The sequence below is a fragment of the Arvicanthis niloticus genome, chromosome X, assembly GCF_011762505.2.
Source record: "Arvicanthis niloticus isolate mArvNil1 chromosome X, mArvNil1.pat.X, whole genome shotgun sequence".
Lineage (NCBI taxonomy): Eukaryota > Metazoa > Chordata > Mammalia > Rodentia > Muridae > Arvicanthis > Arvicanthis niloticus.
In genome coordinates, this window is record NC_047679.1 from 11,482,091 (window position 1) to 11,502,270 (window position 20,180).

A 20,180-nucleotide genomic window follows, 5' to 3' on the forward strand; every position below is an offset into this window, starting at 1 on the left:
TTGGAGGCTATGGATGGCAGTTTATTGGTGCAGACTGAGTATTGATAAAGGGTGGACTGAGGTCCTGTTTGGGATTAACAGTTGAGGGAACAATGGGAAGTGATTTGGGGGTGCAATTCAGATGTAAAGAGTGTAACTTGAAGTACATACCCTCAAGGCGTGCTATGAAAAAAAATTGTGTATGCAATTTTGACATCCATGGAGGTTAACTTGAAGGTCTAACCTAGGGTCAATAAATGATTTCTGCATGCTTGATCAATAGAATTGTATGTTGGTGCAGGCTAATGACAGCATACAATGGCCTAGCCTAAAGGTATTGCTTGCGACCAGACAGTACTTTGGAGATAAAATTTGGAGGATGATGGAAGGTCGTTTGGGGGAGCATCTAGGAGACGGCAATAGGAGCTTTTGGGAGTACTTTAGAGGCGTGATAAAGGCTTATAGATAGAATTTGGGATATTGTCTTGGGGAAGAGTGACTTGGAGTCAGAGGATCCGGGCGGCTCACCTAGGGGGTGTGGCTTAAAGCTCTGCCGCCCAAAAAAGCGCGTGCGCACAAACTCCCCGCTTCTTCTTCATTCCTGGTGCTCCCAAAGCAGGAAAACCTAAGACCCAAGCTGGCGCCTGCGCACTTTGTCTCTGCCGCTGCTGTGGTCCCGCGCCCCGCCCCCCTCGTCCTCCAGCCCCTAGGTTCGCGCTCAGCGGAGGAGGTGTCTGTGCAGCCAGAGACGGACGTCCTGAGTTAAAGGTGAGGGGCGCGGGGCCGCCGCCCACGGCGGGGCCACTGCATCTCCCCCATCATCCGGGGGTCCCCCATCTGCCCCTGAAGGCTAACGCTTGTGCGTGCGGTCAAACGCGGCCCAGAGGTAGGGAGCAGGCGAGGAGGCGCACGCCTAGGGACGAGCGGGGCGCTGCGAGGGAAGGCGCGCCCACTAGATCCCTTTGGGCCTCTACGGACCCCACCTGCGCGGCAGTGAGAGGACCCTCGGTGAGTAACCAACCGTTCCTACCAGGAGAAGAGGGGGGGGGACTGGGGGGGACGAGTCCTGGAAACGCCCACAGGGATGGACCTGCGCGCGCACCTACACCCTCTGACCCTATGCCCTCACCCCTGACCCCTGTCTGACCTGGCGACATCTCTTTTAAACCCCAAAGTCCTAGTCCTGGCAACCTTGGCCCAGAACCTTCAGTTCTACCCCTGACCTAACTATATTTTGGCGTGGTATGATCTTGAACCCCTTCTTTGTCCGTCCAGTTCTGATTCCCGACCCCAACCAGGTTTGTCTTTGGCCAGATCCTTCCTTGCTTGACCCTATTCTATCTCCGAAGCCCTTGTTTCGATGCCCAGCACTAACTCTGATTCTGGTCTGATGCTTGACCACAGTGTTCTTAAAATGCTTATCCAGTCTCTGAATCCCTTCCAATCAAATGTTCTGACACTCTGTAACCCTAATTTGTTCCAGTTCTATCCAGATTGCTGACCTCTGACTTTTGTAATGCTCCCCCCTACTGTGCCCTCCCTCCATTGCTCATCTTCATCATGGGTCACTCACTACCTTTACACAACCTCTTATGTCTCCTGCCGTTTTCCCTTTTTCTGTCCCAGCAGCACCACCGCATCGCATCCCTGTCTTCCTTCTGCCCTGGTCTTTTCTTGTTCCTGACCTCGCCTTGAACCTGCTGCTCACCGGCTTGGCTTATCTCAGTCATACCTTCTAGCTATTGTTCTAGACCGTTGGTTGGTTGTCTCCTCGTACTTTCTGTCCTCTTCTGAACCCCAGTCTTCTACCCAGCATCCTGTTTTGCCCGTATTCTTCTGCTTTATAGATAGGATTTGTGTATGTAGCCTTGACTGTCTTGGAACTTGCTATGTAGTCCAGGATGGCCTCAAACTGCTGATGGGATCCGTTTGCCTCTGCCTAATGAGTGCTGGGAGTATGTACCTTTATTTTTAGACAGGATCTCACAATGTAGCCCAAGCTGGTCTGGAACTTGGAATCATTCTGTCTGCATCTCCAGAGTGCTAGGGTTACAGATATATCCCACCATAACTGGTGCCTGCTTGCCTTTGATCTCCATCAAATAGGGACCTTTTCTGTTTTACATCCCATACTCAGCCACTCCTCCTTCCTAACACCCATTTTCCATCCCTTTTGCACTCTGGATCTCATTATGCCTTGCCTCAGAACTTGAAGGCTCTGTTGTCCCCAGGGCTCCTAAAGTGTGTTCCTTAATACTGCTTTTAACAGGAACAAGTAGGCTTGTAAGCTCTGTGTTGGCAGGTGGAGTTTTTGTATGGGACTTCCCCCCTCCCCCATCTCCATCCTAGTGATCTCACGTGGAGCTTGCACTTCTCTTCCTGCCCCAGGAGTGCATGGAAATGTTCCTACACCTCCCTGCTCTCCCCAAATGTGAAAGAACAGCCTAAATTATTCATTGACTCTCTGGGAGTCTGAGAGGTCTGGATCGTGTTTCCAGCCTTTCTATATTGGGGACTGTCCCATGTTGGGTATGGGAGTTATGGAGGTCGAAAGCGTACTAGGTTAAGAGACAGACAGAGGGTATGTATGAATCTTTGAAGTCATGGTATCTGCTTCACCTGATTTTGATCTTAGGGGATGCTCTCTGCTCTTCGGGAACTGGCAAAACCAAAACAAAACAGGACCCTTTTCTAGGTCACAGACTTCAGGACTTGGTAGGGGTAGGATGAGAGAAGGGGTTTATCCCTTTCCCTCATGAAGTTATCAAGAAACAGTTTGGTGCTAAAGCCATCTCCTCCATCTGTGTGAGTGTGTAGGGCATAGGCAGTGACTGTTGCTGGATATTGAAATCAGGCTCATTCCTGCATCTGTATCACAAGCTACCCAAGAAGCAGATGTTGGGAGGGTCACTTGATCCCAGAAGTCCTTGTTCATCTCAAGAAATAGCAAGACCCACCGTTTATTTGTTTGTTTCTCAGACAGGGTCTCACTATGTAATTGTAGTTGGTCTTGAACTCCCTATATACACCAGTTTGGCCTTGAACTCACAGGGATACACCTGCCTCTGCCTCTTGAGTGCCAGAATTAAAGGAGTGTGCTGCAATGCCTGGCAAGACACATCACCCCCTCCAGAATACTTTTATGTATTTTTATTTTCTTTTGAAACAGAGTTTCTCTGTATAACAGCCCTGGCTGTACTGTAACTTGATTTGTAGACAGGGCTAGCCTCAAACTCACAGTGTGATCTGTCTGCCTTGGCTTCTGGAGTGCTGGGATTAAAAAGGTGTGTCACCACACTGGGCCCTTTTGATATTTTTTGACAAAATAAAATATAATAAGATAAAAAAAATCACATTGAACTTGGACAAAGTAAACCAATAGAAGGAAAAGACCTCAAGAAAAGGCACAAGAGTCAGAGGCCTAACTCATTTACACACTCAGGAGTCCTATACAAGTACTAAACTGAAGCTGGGTGGTGGTGGCGCACACCTTTGATCCCAGCACTCAGGAGGCACAGGTAGGCAGATCTCTGAGTTCAAGGCCAGCCTGATCTACAGAATGAGTTCCAGGACAGCCAGGGCTACACAGAGAAACCCCATCTCCAAAACCAACCAAGCAAACAAACAAAAACCTGAAAAGTAAACTGAAAGCTATCCTACATAGATGCAGAGGACATGGCAAGACATATTTTTTTTAAAGTGGGAAGCTAAACCACTTTAAAGGTAGTTGTCACTTTTAATCTCAGTGTTTGGGAGGCAGAAGCAGGCAAATCTCTGAATGTGAGACCCAGCCTGTTCTACAGAGTGAGTTCCAGGACAGCCAGGGTTATATAGTGAGACTGTGTTCAGAGAATACAAAAAACAAACGAACAAACGCAGTGGCTCAGGGTTAAGCTGGATAAGTTTCATCTTTAGTGTTGTGGAGAAAATAAATAAAAGTTCAGGCCCAAATGGTAGTGACAAGAGAATGAGATTCCTGTGCTGTCCAAATCATTGATTTTGAGGATAAATAGGGAGAAAAACTAGAGGCTAATGTGTTAGTTTCCTTGACTCTTAAGTATGAGTAAGGAATGCGAGACCCAGTTTATTTATCCAGAACATTTATATAGGCCTACTACCAACTTGGAGCTTTCTTGCTGTCCCAAGCTATTTGGTAGATAAGTTTCCATAGAGGAAGACTTTCAGGAGTTCACTAGTGAAAAACACTAAGTTATCTGAAGGTATTTTGTTTTTATATAGGAAGATGAGTTCAGGTGATGGCTGACTAGAAAATACTTTCAGGAGCTAGGGATCTTCCTCAGAAATCCATTCCCAAGACCCCCAGTTTCATCGCTAGCAGGCACTGATTCCAGATCATCCTGTTTTATCCTCCCTGGTGCTGGGATTACAGGCATGTATCACACCTATCCCAGTTCCTACATTTTAAATCATAACAGAGACAGACAGATAGACAGACAGTGTGTGTGTGTGTGTTTGTGTGTATGTGTGTTGGGGGGAGACACCTCTTTCAAATATGTCTGCTTTTTGGCAAGGAGGGAGAATTTAGAGGCTGACATACCAGCTCTATCTATCTCAAGTGCATCTGAATATGTTTAGTTCTTTATAGAAAATTTTTATATAAAATGTTTTATGTTTATTTCATATGTGGAAGTAAGGAATGCTTGTGTGTGTGAGAGAGAAACAGACACACACACACACACACACACACAGAAAGAGAGAGAGAGAGAGAGAGAATGAATGAGAGAGAACACGAGTTCGCACACAGGCACACAGGCAAACCTGCGGATGTGGACAGGCTTCAGGAGTCAGCTGGCTTCTGGCACCATGTTGAGTTCTAAGGGTTGAACTCAGTCTTCAGGCTTGGTGGCAAGCACCTTTTTACCTATCCTGCTTGCTGGTTCTGTTTATTTTGTGTATGTGTGTCCTTGTATGTGAGGGCTCGCGTGTGGAAGTCAAAGGAAAACTTTAGATGTTGGTCCTAGGCCTCTAACTCAGTTGAGGTAGGGTTTCTCATTTGCCGTGTATTCCAGGCTGGTTGGCCCACGTTTCAGGGGAATCCCATCACTGCCTGCTATCTTGTGGGAGTGCTATGATTACAGACCTTCAGCCTTCTGTCTGGCTTTTATATGAGTTCTAAGGATCCAAATGTACATTGTCAGGCTGGCTTCATGAGTGTTTTTCCTTGCTAAGACATCTCTTTGGCTGCCTCCATGAATACTTTCAGTTCTTGATTTTTGGATAGTGAGAATTCAGACAAGGTTACCCAAGAAAAGAAAAAACAAACAAACAAACATCTGTTTCAGATTTATTGGGTGAGACTGAATGATCCAGCTTTGTCTCAAAAGAAGCATCCAAACATATCCGCTGGATTCTGTGGGGAGGAACACTCGTCATTATTAACAGCGACTAACAGCGATACACTTCAAGTACTAATACCCAGCCAGTTGCTGTGTCCTAGCAAGCTGTAAATTCAGTTGCTTGGAACAACTCTATGGGTATCCGTTACCATTTTATAATTTTGGTTTTTGATAGGGGGTCACTATGAAGCTGGCCTGGAACTTGCTTTGTAGACCAGGCTGGCCTCAAACTAACAGAGATCTGCCTGCCTCTGCCTATAGAGTGCTGGGATTAAAGGCCTCCTTGCCTGGCAGTTAACTGTTTTATAATTTAACATTGAGGACTCTGAATTCATATAATGTTTCCTTCACAACCCCAGTTTCCCTCTTTAACAGATGGGGACATAGAGGCACAGAAAAGCAAGCAGCCACATACTGTCACTGTGAGTGACAATAAGAGTTAACTCCTTGACTCACCGTTTACAATTTGTGCAGGGTTCATGTATGTTTAGAGGTTCAGACCATCCTCTAGCCTGTTGAAATTGTGCAGTAGGGTTATAGCCGGGGAGGGGGAATGCTTGCTTAGCGTGCTCCAGGCCCTAGGTTCAATTTCCAGAACTGAGAAAAAAACATCTTGAAGAGGGCAATGGTGTGTGTGCGGGCTCAGCCCCCCTTGTCTACTTACTATATCCCCCCTACTTCCTTTTAAACTAGTATACGTCTGTGAATTTTTTTTATTATTGTTGTTGTTACTAGTAAAGGGTTTTCTTTTTGGTTTTTCGATACAGGGTTTCTCTGCATAACCTTGGCTGTCCTGGAACTCACTCTATATATAGATCAGGCTAGCCTTGAACTCAAGAGATCCCCTTGCCTCTGCCTCCTGAGTGCTGGGGTTAAAGGAAGACTTGTGCTGCCACCACCGCCAGGTGTTAAGGTTTGTTTTTATTTTTGTGTATGTATCTGTGTCAGTGTGTCACCTGTATACTGGTACCCACGGGGGCAGAAAGAGGGTGTTGTATTCCTTAGAGCTAGAGTTGACCGTTGTGAACCGCCTGATATGGATGCTGGGAAGCAAACCCCAGTCTTCTAGAAGAGTAAGTACTCTTAATCACTAAGCCAGGTATCCCAGGCCTCAGATTTATTGTCTTTTAAAAAACAGACAGACAGGCTGGAGAGATGGCTCAGCAGTTAAGAGCACTGACTGCTCTTCCAGAGGACCTGAGTTCAATTCCCAGCAACCACATGGTGGCTCACAACCATCTGTAAGAGATCTGGTACCTTCCTCTGGTGTGTCTGAGGAGAATGTCAGTGTAGTCACATAGATAACATAAATAAGTCTTTTTAAAAAACAAACAAAATTGTTCAAATTGTTGTGGCTGGAGAGAAGGCTCAGCAATTAAAAACACTGGCTGCTCTTCCGGAGGAGCCAGATTCAATTTCCAACAGCAACACGATGGTTTGTTGCTCCAGTCTTGGAGTCTGTCGCCCTCTTCTGGCATCCACAGGTACTGCAGATACGTGGTACCCAGACATACAATCAGGCTAACACTCATACATATAAAATAAACTGGGCATGGTGGCACATACTTCTTTAATCCCAGAATTAGGGAGGCAGAGGCAGTCGGATTTCTATAAGTTTGAGGTCAGTATGGTCTACACAGTGAGTTCCAGGACACTGAAGGCTACACAGTGAAACACTGTCTCAAAAAAAAAAGAAAAATAAATAAAATCTTAAAAAAAATTTAAATGAGGAACTTTTAACCCTGTAGGTGTTTGGGGAGTGCATGTGCACAGGTACCCTGAGAGATGTTAGATTCCCCTTGGATTGGATTTATAGGAGGATGCTTGGAATCGAACTCAGGTCCTCTGGAAGAGCAGTATATACCCTTTAACTATTGAACCAGCTCTCTAACTCCAAATTTATTGTTCTTATGATCGACCATTAGTGATTTGGTGTGAGTTACATGTTCTTTTGGCCCCTGTTGTCTATTTTGTCCATTTTACAGATGAGGTAACCTAAACTCTGAGGCTCTTTCTGAATTATTTGCCTAATTTTTCATCTTTCTTGTCCTGGGTTATAAATATCAATGTTCCTCAGATAGCTGCAGTGGTGGCACATGCCTTTAATCCCAGTAATCAGAAGGCAGAGGCAGGCAGATTTCTGTTGAGTTTGAGGCCAGCCTGGTCTACAGAGAGTTCCAGGACAGCCAGGGCTACACAGAGAAACCCTGTCTCAAAAAAAACAAACAAAAACAAAAACAAAAAGAAATCCATTTTCCCAACATACTTGGTGGCCTCCTGCAAGGGGGTGGGGGAGGAGTCCATGGCTGCTAAGAGGATGTCCCCACCAGTATGCAACTAGCTGATCTCCAGCCTGAAGTATGCATACCAAAGGAGTGAAAGGGGAGGAGAAAGATGAAAGGGTCCTTTGTGTTCCACACATAAATTTCACAACCGGGAAGAAAGGTGGGTGCCCCAGGCTTAATAGCATGTGCCCGAGGGGACTCTTCTCTAGGCTCTCCTCCCCATCCTGGAATAATTCTCCCTGGTCACACATGGCCAGGGCTGTTGTAGGGGTTAGGTTTGGGTTCTGAGGTCACAGAATAGATTGTCTTACCTGGAGTACAGAATGTTTGGTATGTGCCCTGGACAGGTTCAGAGCCCAGGTAGGGTTGTGTTGAGGGGCATTGTAGGGACTCAGAGTTTTCAATGTCCTTGTCTGGTGTAAAGCTTTGCTCCAGGCTAGAAATGTTAAGGGGGAGAACACAGATAAAGAAGTCAAGTCTTCTGTTTTGTTTTGTTTTTTTTTTTTTTTTTTTTTTTTTTTTTTTTCCCGAGACAGGGTTTCTCTGTGTAGCCCTGGCTGTCCTGGAATTAGCTCTGTAGACCATGCTGGCCTCAAACTCAGATCTGCCTACCTCTGCCTCCTGAGTGCTGGGATTAAAGGAAGGTGCTCACCTCCCCAGCCTGGCTCCTTCTTAGGCCTTTATGTTAGTATGCTCTCTGTCAGGCCTCTTTACTTTTGCCAAGCCTCGGCTTCCCATTTGTAACATGGTTCAGAGGAGGCTGTTTCTGGGCCATACCTCAGGTTTGTAGGGTATAGATTTTATGGTGTTTACTAGGACTATTTGTTCCTGGAGTATGGAAGGTGGGACTGTCTTAAGATCTGGTCTCTCCTTAGAAACGTTAACTTCTCTCTGCAACTTAGAAAAATCACTATCCTAATTATGGGAGAAATTGTCCCAAGACGTGTGTGTGTGTGTGTGTGTGTGTGTGTGTGTGTGTGTGTGTGTGTCTGTCTGTCTGTCTGTCTGTCTGTCTCAGTTTCCTAACCCCCATGCCCCGAGGTGCTACCTTGTGTAGGCAGGCTCCAGTGGCCTGGGGATCTGGGCAGTGGCTCCTTCCACAATTCTTAGAGCGCCTTCCCCAGTTTTCTCTTAGATATCTGCAGTGAGGAGAACGTTCTATGCTTTCTCCTTGACCATGTTGGGCACCCTGAGGCACCTGGCTCCCAAGACTGCCTTCCCAGGGGTGGCCCTAGCCCTGGAAGCGGGCAGGTAAGGGTTAAAAGGTGTGGGCCAACCCCATTCCTGTCCAGGTAGGTTGGGCCTTTACCTAGTGGGAGGTAGCCAAGCCGGCAGTCACTGCTGTTCACTTCTACTGCCGGGAAAGCTAGGGCCTGGATGAGACAAGTATTCTTTTTGAGATATCCGAGGCTGCCATCCAGCACTCTGGCATTGGTGAGTACTGGGGAGCGGTGGGCCAAGGAAGTTCCCTTCCAGAGATCGGGATCTGAGGAGGAAGGACTCTGACAATATAGTTGGTGAGAGGAGGGGTGCTGTTCCGTACTGTACGGGAGGATTGATAGGAAGGGTACTGTTCCTTACGGGAGGATCGATAGGAAGGGTACTCTTCCGTATGGGAGGATCGATAGGAAGGGTACTGTTCCGTACGGGAGGATCGATAGGAAGGGTACTGTTCCGTCGGGAGGATGGGGGAGCAGGGCATATTCTCACATGTCCATTTTCCTTTCTTGATACAAAGTAATTCTTGGTTGGAAATTGGAGGAGAAGGAACAGTGCAGAGACTCAGCCCTCTGTTCTCGGCTCCTTCCTCTTTTCAGTGTAGCCTTTTTATTAGGACTAGTGCGTCAGAAAAGATGAACTGAACCATTGTTCAGGCATTTGTATCTGCTCATCCCTCCGTTTGTTCACCCAGAGCGATAGAAGGGGGTGTGCTGTATATTTGGGGGAGGACTGGGGAGAGGTCCAGACGGAGGTGCATTTGCTCAAGTGGAGGCAGGGTGCGGAAATGGGGCTCCCATTGACAGTGTTGGAGTGCCACCCAGGTGAAGTATCTCGGTTGTAAACAGTCATTACAGCCAGGAATTTTTCTCAGCCGTGGTGTCAGAAGAGCAGACCTGAAAAACCTGCTGTGCCTGCCTGCTTGTGAGTGCGTGTGTGTCTGTCCCCGCATGTGCCCTGGGTAGCTCTCTTGCTGCAACCCAACCCTGTAAAATGGCAAGGCAAGGCTCCGGTGTTGACCGGAGGGTCTCAGAAGTTCGTGTGAAAGTGTGGTATTGATGCTGGGCTGTGGTAGATTGCCTTCTTACTGTGTCTGCCTGGTGTCAAGCAGTCTGAAGTCCCAAGGTAAGCGTAGAGAACATGGAAGACTAGAAGCAAAGGTTCCTGAGTCAGGTATGGAGGTGTGGGGCGTTGACCCGTGTCTAGCCTGCCTAGTGACCCAATGACTCATACCCTAACTATGTCCCTGAGGTCAGGCTGATGGGGTGGAGTCGGGGTTCCTGACTGGACCCTGTGTCAACTCCAGGATACTCTAATTTTCTAAAGAAGGAAGGACCCAGGCCCTCTGAAGTGAAACATGAGACTAATGTTGGTGAGCGGGGTTAAAGGACCCAAGGTAGGAGGAGTTAGTTTTCTGTTGGGGCGGAGGAGGGTTCAGGTAAGCCTTGGGAAAGTTCTACAAATTAAAACGGGTCCCGGGAAAAGTAGGAGTTTCGGGAGCCGGGGGGGGGGGGGGGGGGGAACTGAGGAAGCTGAGATGGGACATTAAAGACGTCCTACCATGCTGGAAGTGCTGGCCCTCGGATGGGTGGCCTTGTGAGGACCTCTGCAGCATACATACTGTGTGTAAGAAAGGCTTACGGAATTGCTCCTCATTGCTGCTGAGGGCAGTCCATAAGTCCTTTGAGGGAAGGGTACCAACTCTGTGGGACAAGCAGGAAGACTGCAGAGAAAACTGGGGGCACCTTGTAGGCAGTTCGACCACATCCCATGATCCCATGGTGTGAAAATGGGGAAGGGGCTTCTCGCTAGGCTTTCTTGATTATCTGGGTGTGCTCTACTACGTCACTACAAGCTGTGGATTTCAAGGTAGGTTCAAATGAGAACTCTGCTGTCTCCGTGAGAGGCCTTCCCAGTCACCTGCCTCGGAGGCTAGGACAGGTGGTGGGAGATGATGTCACCTGCTTGCCCAGCTGGGGACTGAGCAGGATGTGGGAGGGAGGGAGCAAACTCCAGAAAAGCAGAAGGAGGGCGGGCAGCTAGCCAAAGCATGCTCCGTGATCAGCCAGGGCTCCTCGGGACAGAAAAAAAGGGTAGGTAAATGTGTTTTCTCTGGCTGAGGATGGTGCTTCTCGCCCGCCCATCCCAGCAGGATAACTTTCGAATGCTAGCTAGTCTCCGAACAGGGTGGGAGGGAAGAGGGGCTGGAGGGAGCCTGATGGCTGGGGCAGCAGGATGGAATTAGGAGGAGTATATAGATGCAGGTCCATCCCGGATGCCTGGCTCAGCTATCTTGCGTTTATTCACCCAGCTGGCATCCGTTTGCGGACTACTTGCTGTGTGCAGCAGTGCTTGGGGTGCTGGAGCTACCGATACACTGGGGCAGACATGCTTCCTGTCTAAATGATGGTACAGGGAGATGCGGCTTCTTGTTCAGCAGTAGTTGTGAGAAGACATCACTCAGGCCACTTCTGAAAGGGACATTTCAGCCCCAGAATGAGCTGGGCGTGGTAGTGCCTACCTCGAATCCTAGCATGTGAGAGGCTAAGGGAGGAGGATTGCCGTGAGTTCGAGACCAGTATGGGCTACACAGTGACTGTCAGGCCAGCCTACGCCACAAGAGTGAGACCTTATGTCAAAACAGAAACAGCCCCAAAATGATAAGCGAGAAGCAAGAGTCAGGTGGTAAGAGACTGGAAACGGCACTCTAGACTGTGGCCACAGCATGGGCAAAGTCCCTAAAGCTTGATGGCTGGGCCTAGGCGCTCAAGAGGCAATTGGGGTTGGAGCTGTTCTGTAAAAGAGGTGGTCCTAGGTTCTGCCCTTTACTGGGGAATTGTTTCACCTCTGTGTGCTTTCTTCCCCTCATCTCAAAAGGAAAGTTAATAACGATGGACCTCCTGCCCGAGGGCTTTCAAAGAGTCATTGTGACATGGCAGGTAGCTGTTCCAGGCACCCAAGGCTGCAGAAGCTCTCACTGTTGTTATACCTAGTTGACTCTCTGCTGTTAATTCTCTCCCTAGGTGAGACTCCTGGCTGTGGCCTATGGGCCTCTGAGGAGGCGTTGTAAGTCTGCTCAGCTTCCCACTTACTGTGTTAGCACTCAATGGGAAGGGAATCAAGGCACCAGGCCACACAGGTCCACACATTGACACAGAATCTGAGCGAGAAGGCCAGGTAGGCAGGTGGGGCCCTGGGTACTTTATATTGGTAGCTGGAGTGGGGAGTGGGGCCGGGCTAGGGGATTCCATGGAGTCTGCTTCCTCAATGCCTCCCGTGCTGTATCACTGCCAGGCTTTATCCAGCCATCAGCCACAAGGTCCAAACAGTGCAAGGATGGAAGTCAAAGGTCAGCTGATCAACTCTCCTACCTTCAGTGCCCCAGGTCAGTGGCCGCTTCCACTTCCTACTGCCCCCTCCCTGCTCCCAGAGTCTCCCTGTGCCTGCTTGGGAGGGGATGGTCCCTGGACGTGCAGTTGCTCCAGGATGTCCTAGCTGTCCTTACCTTTGCTCCCTCTGTGCAGCTGCCCTGTTTGGAGAGGCTGCCCCACAGGTGAAGTCAGACCGTCTTCGAGGGCTGCTTGACCGCCAGCGGGCCTTGCAAGAGGCCCTGAGCCTGAAACTTCAGGAGCTCAGGAAAGTGTGCCTGCAGGAGGCGGTGAGGGCCTGGCCCCAGGGCTGGCATGCAGGAGGGGGTGAGGAGCCAGGGGACCCAGGCAGGCATACTGCAGTGATGGATGCCTAACCTCTTGTCTTGGCATTTAGTAGTTTTTGGTACACCGTGTGTCCTCAGAGTTTGACTCAGAGGTCTCAGAGTCAGTGAAATATGGCGATACAGACCCATAGTTACTTGCAAATCATTTAATCCCACCTCCCCAAAAGGAACAACTGTTTAAAGAATTGGGCAACAGAATCCATCATGAACTGACAAGGGGAATTTTTTTCCTTCCCTCCGTTAGTCTGTCTCTATTCATCCATTCATCTGGTTTTTGAGAGAAGGTCTCGCTCTGTAGCCCAGGCTAGCTTAGACCTCACACTGTAGTCTCAGATAGTTCTCACCCATGCCTCAGCCCCCCCCCCCCAAGAACTGGAATTTTCAGCACGAACCACCACCCCTAACTGTAGTGTGAGTGTCCACATACTTTGCCTAAGCTAGTAATGGCGTTCAGGGGCTGGGCAGTGGCTTGGTTGGCCATGGAAGCATAAGGATTTGAGTTCAATCCATAGAACCCATGTAAAAAGGAAGAGCCAGGTGTGGTGGCTGAGCTGAAATCCCAGTGCTGAGGAAGTGAAGGTCAGGTGGGCTTGCTGGAGCTTGCTGACCTGCTGACTAACCAATCAGTAAGTTCCAAGCCAGTGACAGAGGACAGGGTGTGTGTGTGTGTGTGGGGGGGTTGTTTCTGTGGAACAACATCCAGGATTGGCTTCTGGCCTACACAGATACACACACACACACACACACACACACACACACACACACACACACACACACACTTACTCTCTCTCTCTCTTTAATTGGATTCAGAAAATGCAGCCCCCATATTGCATCATAGGGTCTGGGCTTTTATAATTATAAAAACTAAAAACACAGGCCTCCAGATTTCCAAGATCCCTATGCTCAATGGCCCAGAGACTTGGGCCACTGAAGGACTCACTGAGTCCACATGCCCCACCCTGGGTGGCAGAGCTCTTGAGAGGCGGAGACCTAATCCATGTGGAGTTTTAAGCAGGGCCAAGCTCCTCGGGAGGACTAGTTTCTGATTCTTCCCACTTGATGCCATCCCTCTAACTCGTGGAATCTCTGTCCCCATTCCTTCCAGGAGCTAACTGGTCAGCTGCCCCCTGAGTGCCCATTGGAGCCTGGTGAACGACCTCAGTTGGTACGCCGGAGGCCCCCTGTAGCACGTGCCTACCCTCTACCACACCCAAACCCAGCACATCACTCCTTGTGTCCTGCTGAGGTGAGCAAGATGATGCTGGCGAGGGGCAGAGACAAGCAAGGGCACAGTGGCAGTTATGGCCTGGAGAGGGAAGAAGCTGAGGAAGGAAAGGGTTTGAATAGGTCAGTTCCCCGTTTGATGCCTGAAAGCTCTATCAAGATAAGCTTCCCATCTTTAGGAAGATACACAGGCCCAGCCCCTCATCCTGTCCCCTGAGGATGAAGAAGCTCCTTTCTTAGGCAAACAGGTCTGCCCCTAACAAGAACAGGCTCCACCTCCTGTGTGATGGGCTCTGCCCACTTCCCATTACTCTGCCTAGTATTTCTGTTATTAGTTCTCTTCCTCCCCTTTTGGGTTGTGCAGGAACTGGCTCTTGAGGCCCTGGAACGTGAGGTGTCCGTGCAGCAGCAGATTGCAGCTGCTGCCCGCCGCCTGGCCCTGGCCCCAGACCTCAACGGGGAACAGAGGCGGCGCAGGCGCCAGGTACAGGTGGATGCACTTCGAAGGCTGCATGAGCTGGAGGAGCAGCTCAGGGACTTCCGGGCCCGCCTTGGCCTCCCCGTGCTCCAGCCACTGCCACTGTCTGCAGGAGCACTAGTCAATGCCCAGGGTGTCTGCCTGGGTACACGCCTTGCTCAGCTCAGCCAAGGTAAGCTGAGTCCTAGCATCTCCCTAGTGAAAAAAAATGGGCCTGAGACTGGACTGTGGCTAATGTATGTGGGCGTGGTAGATTGTCTGAGTGGCCGTTGAAGGCAGAGAGGCCAGCAGAGTTAATGGACTCACCCATCACGGAGAGTTGCAATAACCTGACGTGAGGTTAAGAGAAGGCTTGAACAGTAGGCTCCGGGAAGGTGAATCCTCAAGCCCATGGTGGTCTTGAATTGAGGGAAAGGTAGATGCTTTAGGTGCGGTAGGTAGGGTCGAACCCAGCTCTCGGTAGCAGGCTAGGTGAGCATTCTACCACACGGAGCTACGGCCCTAGTTCTCTTCTTAATTTTTAAGAAGATTTATTCATGGTGATTTACATGCATGTGCTCCCGTGTGTGTTTGTGTTTACTGCATGTGTGCAGGTGCTCGTGGAGGCCGGGGGGCTTTAGAACCCTTGCGCCTGGGGTTGTCCACTGTTGGGAGGGGTGGTGTGAGAACTGAAGCCAGGTCCTCTGCTAGGGTAGCAAACACTCTTAGGTACTGAGGCACCTCCCCAGCACCTTGTTTTGGGTTTTACTTTTTATTTTGGTAAGTTGCTCAGGCTGGCCTTGAAGTTGTGACACACAAACACACACATACACACATACATGCACACACACACACACACACACACACGCAGACACGTGTGCACGGACACATACACACAAACACACACATCACTTCAAGAATCCTCCTAGGAAGCTGGAATTATATATATGCCTGTGTCTGGCAAAGATGGGTTCTTGGGGAAGGGTCAGAGTCAGTAGTCATTAGGCAGGCTACACCAAGGTGCCTATCCAGTGGTGTAAGGGGAGAGAACCCAGACCTTGACTGATAGGTTGCTTCTCCACTTCACCTGTAGAGGATGTCGTTCTGCACTCGGAGAGCAGCTCTCTCTCAGAGTCAGGGGCCAGCCATGATAACGGTGAGAACTATCCTCATTTAACCTTTGCTCAGCCCCCTCCTGGGACCTCTCAAGATACCCTGTTTTGTCCGGCCCCTCCTACTATAGCTCCACTTTAGCCATGCCCCAGGTCCCTATGTATCCTTCCTTTCTCCCGTCACTCCCTCCATTGTCCCATCCCCTTCAGGTCAGCCTCTACACTACTGGTTCTGCTGTGCTTCATCCCCTAGCTTGTTGAATGCTGTCCCAGCACATGCCCCTCCCCTTTAAGCCTGCCCTGCCCCTTCTGAGCCCTCTCTTGTTGAATTTTACCCTATTTTCCCTTCTACCCAGAAGAGCCTCATAGCTGCTTCCCTCTAACGGAGCGCCCCTCACCACCAAAAGCCTGGGACCAGTTTCGGGCAGTATCTGGGGGGAGCCCCGAGCGACGAGCCCCATGGAAACCTCCACCATCAGATATTTATGGGGACCTGAAGAGCCGGCGCAACTCTGTGGCCAGCCCCACCAGGTAAAGAGAAACCTGTTTTCCCTTTTCCCGGGACCAGGAGTGGGATCCTGAGCCTGGGTTGGCAGGAGGGCCTACTGGTGGGTCCAGTTTCTAACCTGGGTCCCGATGTGGGCCTGCCATCTCTGTCTAGCCCCACACGCTCGCTGCCCAGGAGTGCCTCCAGTTTTGAGGGGCGAAGTGTGCCTGCCACCCCTGTCCTCACCCGGGGCAGTGGCCCCCGGCTCTGCAAGTAAGGGGACTCTTGAGGGTGGGTCTGAATATCAGAGGAGGAAAACTTTAGTTCTAACTGTAGATGTTGAATACCCAGAGGTGTGGGACATGGGCAGCTGGCCTTTGAACGGTGGAAAGAAGTCCGAGTGGGAATTGGAGGTAGAGGTGTGAAAGTGCGTGCTTTCCCATGTTGTCTGGGACAAGTCATTTTCTTTCTCTGAATCTTTGTCTCCTCATTTGTGGAGTGTAACATCTGCCTTTGAAAGACACAGGTACAGTGCATGTTGGGTAGCATGTACCAAATGCCTACTGTCTACTAATAACCAATAGCATTTGTGGTGGATAGTAACTCCTTCAATCATCCTAAGATCCCTTGGAGGAGATGCTATTATTTGCATTTTATAAATGTAGAAACGGAAGCACAGAAAGGTTAATTAGGTAACCTGTGAGCAAACCGGCATTCTGATGTTTGAAACCAAGGAAATATTTTGAATCTAGTGTCAGCCTGGAAGCACTATACTGTGATGTTCCCTAAATGCTTAAATGTCTGTTTTTTCCCATGATGTGAACAGAAGCCCTGTGTTTGGGGGGGGCCTACATTCTGTGCATGGTGGGACAATTGTTTGGGGATGGATGGTTAATAGACATGGTGGGTTAGAATTCAGCAAGGCCTTTAATTCCAGGCATAAGGCCTAGGACTTCCTTCAGGAGGTACCAAGCAGCCTTAAGGATAACCTTAGCGGGAGAGTAGGAATCCCCTCTGGAAACAGAACAGTGCCTGGGTGTGCCCTTCCTTAGTTAGTGCTTCCCAGACACATTAGCATAACCTTCAGAGCGTGTACCCCATCCCCGTGTACATTTCCACGCCCAATGCTCCAGCTTCCCTGTTTGGGAGCAAAGCTCGCTGGCCCATTACATTACAGGCACTACTTAGCAGCTACAGGAACACAACTTCGAATATTTGTCCCATCTAGAGATGGTGGAGGCTCAGAAAGAGATGGGGCAGTCGGGGCACTCATCATCTGCCTTCTTTGTCTGACCCTGCCCTTGTTACCTCACCTCTGCTCTCCAGACCCGAAGGCCTCCATTCTCGCCAGTGGTCCGGTAGTCAGGATTCCCAGATGGGCTTTCCTCGGCCTGACCCTGCTTCGGATCGGGCTTCCCTCTTCGCAGCTCGTACCCGCCGCAGCAATAGCTCTGAGGCCCTGCTGGTGGACCGCGCAGCTGCTGGGGGAGCTGGATCTCCACCTGCTCCGCTGGCTCCCCCTGCTGCTGGTCCCCCAGTTTGCAAGAGCAGTGAGGTGCTGTATGAGCGCCCCCAACCAGTCCCTTCCTTCTCTTCCCGTACTACTGGCCCCCCAGACCCTCCTCGTGCTGCCAGGCCTAGCTCAGCTGCCCCTGCATCCCGTGGGCCCCCCCGGCTCCCACCTGTGTGTGGAGACTTCCTCTTGGACTATTCATTGGACCGAGGCTTGCCCCGCGGTAGTGGCGGGGCAGGTTGGGGGGAGTTGCTGCCTCCTCCTGAAGTCCCAGGACCCCTTTCCCGCAGAGATGGGCTCCTTGCCATGCTCCCAGGTCCTCCACCCATATATGCAGCTGATGGCAGCAGCCCCCTCCTCCGCAGCAAGGACCCCAACACCCGTGCCATCCGTACCAAGCCCTGTGGCTTGCCCCCAGAGGCTGTGGAGGGTCTGGAAGTGCATCCAAACCCATTACTCTGGATGCCCCCACCCACTCGGATACCTCCCGCTGGTGAACGAGGTGGCCACAAGAATCTTGCCCTGGAGGGGCTGCGGGACTGGTACATCCGGAACTCGGGACTGGCTGTTGGTCCCCAGCGCCGGCCAATGCTCCCGCACGTGGGGCCAACACACACACCCTTCCTCCATGCCCGCTGCTATGAGGTGGGCCAGGCACTGTATGGCCCTCCCAGCCAGGCACCGCTCCCGCACTCCAGGAGTTTTACAGCGCCCCCTGTCTCTGGCAGGTATGGGGGTGCTTTTACTGATGGGTAGGGGTATTGATTCAGATGCTGAAGGTATCCTGACCGGGGAGCAGGGACCACAAGGCAATGAGCTATAGCCTTGGCATGGAGTCACTATCAGACATGTATTAGTCCTTGGGGTCCTGGTGAGGAGGATCTTGGGTGTTGGTAGCAGGAGTTCTTTCCCAAGCTTTAGAAGGGCTTTTCTATATTCCCTAGTGTGTGGCAGCTGACAGCCTTGAAGTCAGGGCACTGGGAGGAAGGGGCTTGTGCTCTCTCCCTGGCTTTCTCTTCCACGCTTACTCCATGCTTGAGAACCTGAAGGTGCTGTCCTATACCTGTCTCCACCTCTTTAACAAGCTCTTTTCCTCTCTCTGTGTGTGTCCTATCTGTCTTTTCCTCTCTTACCTTGTCTTCCCTACCTGTCTTCCGGATTCCTGCTGTCCTTTCTAAAGATACTACACGGATTTCCTGTATCCCCCGGAGCTGAGCGCTCGTTTAAGTGACCTGACGCTAGAGGGGGAGCAGTCTTCCAGTTCTGATACCCAGACCCCAGGGACACTGGTCTGACCCTAAGCCCTGTGTCGGTCTGGACAGACTCCAGTCTGAGGAGCACACAGTCAACCTCGATGAGCCCTGAGATAGGGTTGCTCTTGGTCCTGAAGGACAACGGCCTGATCTCACAGGACCCCTGGCTTCTTTTTTGGCCCAGGAAGATGTCTGATACCCTTGCTTCTCTTCTCATCCTGTGCTGGGGGACTGGGGAGCCCCAGCTAGCTTCAAAGAGGGGGATGACGGTGTGGGGACTGTGCCCCTTCCTCCATTTCTGTTTACAGTTGTGATTTAGTATTCACTGTCTTTGCCCAACACTAGGTATTTTATAAAAGAGAAACTGTGAGCTCATTCCTGGTTGGGTTCATTCCTGTCCCCATGCCCAGCCTGTTCCATTCCAGAGCCACCACCCTGCCTCAACAAAATGGACCATATAGAGTCTCGGGGCTGGGAGACTGCTGTGAACAGAACTCCCTGCCTCCTCCCGCTAGAGTCCTCGAGCAGATGGGCTTCTGTCCACATTTGGAAGGATGGAAGTGTAAGTGGGGTACCTGAAGAAGCTATGTCTCTGTCTCTGCCCATAGCCTCTGTGATGACCTTCCCCCGTCAGAAGGCCATACAAAAGGTTGTCAAGAAACAGAGCCATTTGAGTATGTTGCATCCTGGGATGCTGCAGTGGTTAAACCTGGCAAGTAGTACATGCCAGTAAAACCCTCAGGTGACATCTGGCCATGGGCCACAGGCCACATCATGTCCTCCTTGGCAGTCCTTCTATTTACCACTTTTTAAATGAATCCACACGAGCTGTGTTTTCTATATTGTCTGTGACTTTCTGGAGCTGGGGGTTCCCCTACCCCCGTTACCTGGTGTTTAAAATTTTCTTTTTTTACCAATGGATCTGGGCCCAAGACACTACTCACACTGGAAGGGGGTTTCTATAATAAATGTATAAACTGAACTTGATTGATTCTGTATTTGTTCACCTCTAGTTAAGTCAGTGTGTGTGTGTATACATACATATATACATATACATACATACACACATATGTGTATGTATGTGTATATATATGTGTGTATATATGTATATGTGTGTGTGTGCGTGCACACACACACACACACACACACACACACATATATGAGACCAGGAACTTAGTGTTCAGCCCTAACTTGCCTGGAACTTACTATGTACTTGTACTCACTGGCCTTGTACAGAGATCCACCTGTATTGGAATAAAGGTGGATCTTTACATCCACAACCATGGATGTAATGTACATGGACATTGGACATGTACAACCATGCCCAGCCAGAAAAATATATATGTGTGTGTGTGCACGTGTGTGTGTATATATATATATATATATATATGAAGAAAACCAACTGGAAATAGCTTATAATAGTGTCATGTGTTATGTTTCCATGAAATAGATTTTATGTAGTCAGGGCTGGCCACAACTCAAAGTCCTTTTGCTTCATCCTCCCCAGAGCTGGGATTACATGTGTCACCATGTCCAACTGTCATGTTTTGACTTCCCTCATTTTGTGAGGTGGGGCAGCT

At 49.9% G+C, this 20,180-nt stretch overlaps 1 protein-coding gene across 5 annotated transcripts; it reads left to right on the plus strand.

Moving 5' to 3' along the window:
• The first annotated feature begins 587 nt into the window (after positions 1-587).
• Positions 588-19,582, plus strand: Ccdc120 (coiled-coil domain containing 120). 5 transcript variants are annotated; one of them, XM_076918894.1, is made up of 11 exons: positions 588-987; positions 11,863-12,016; positions 12,134-12,224; positions 12,364-12,497; positions 13,660-13,800; positions 14,143-14,428; positions 15,329-15,391; positions 15,704-15,878; positions 16,009-16,107; positions 17,161-18,075; positions 18,528-19,582. In XM_076918894.1, exons 3-11 carry the CDS (start codon positions 12,176-12,178, stop codon positions 18,640-18,642), a joined length of 1,977 nt encoding a protein of 658 aa, XP_076775009.1. In that variant the 5' UTR covers positions 588-987; positions 11,863-12,016; positions 12,134-12,175; the 3' UTR covers positions 18,643-19,582. The 5 variants fall into 5 exon arrangements, with proteins under 5 accessions (XP_076775009.1, XP_034342072.1, XP_034342074.1 ...); XM_034486181.2 differs by having other exon boundaries at positions 588-747; XM_034486183.2 differs by lacking the exon at positions 588-987 and adding an exon at positions 8,204-9,055 and having other exon boundaries at positions 15,707-15,878.
• Positions 19,583-20,180: the final 598 nt, after the last annotated feature.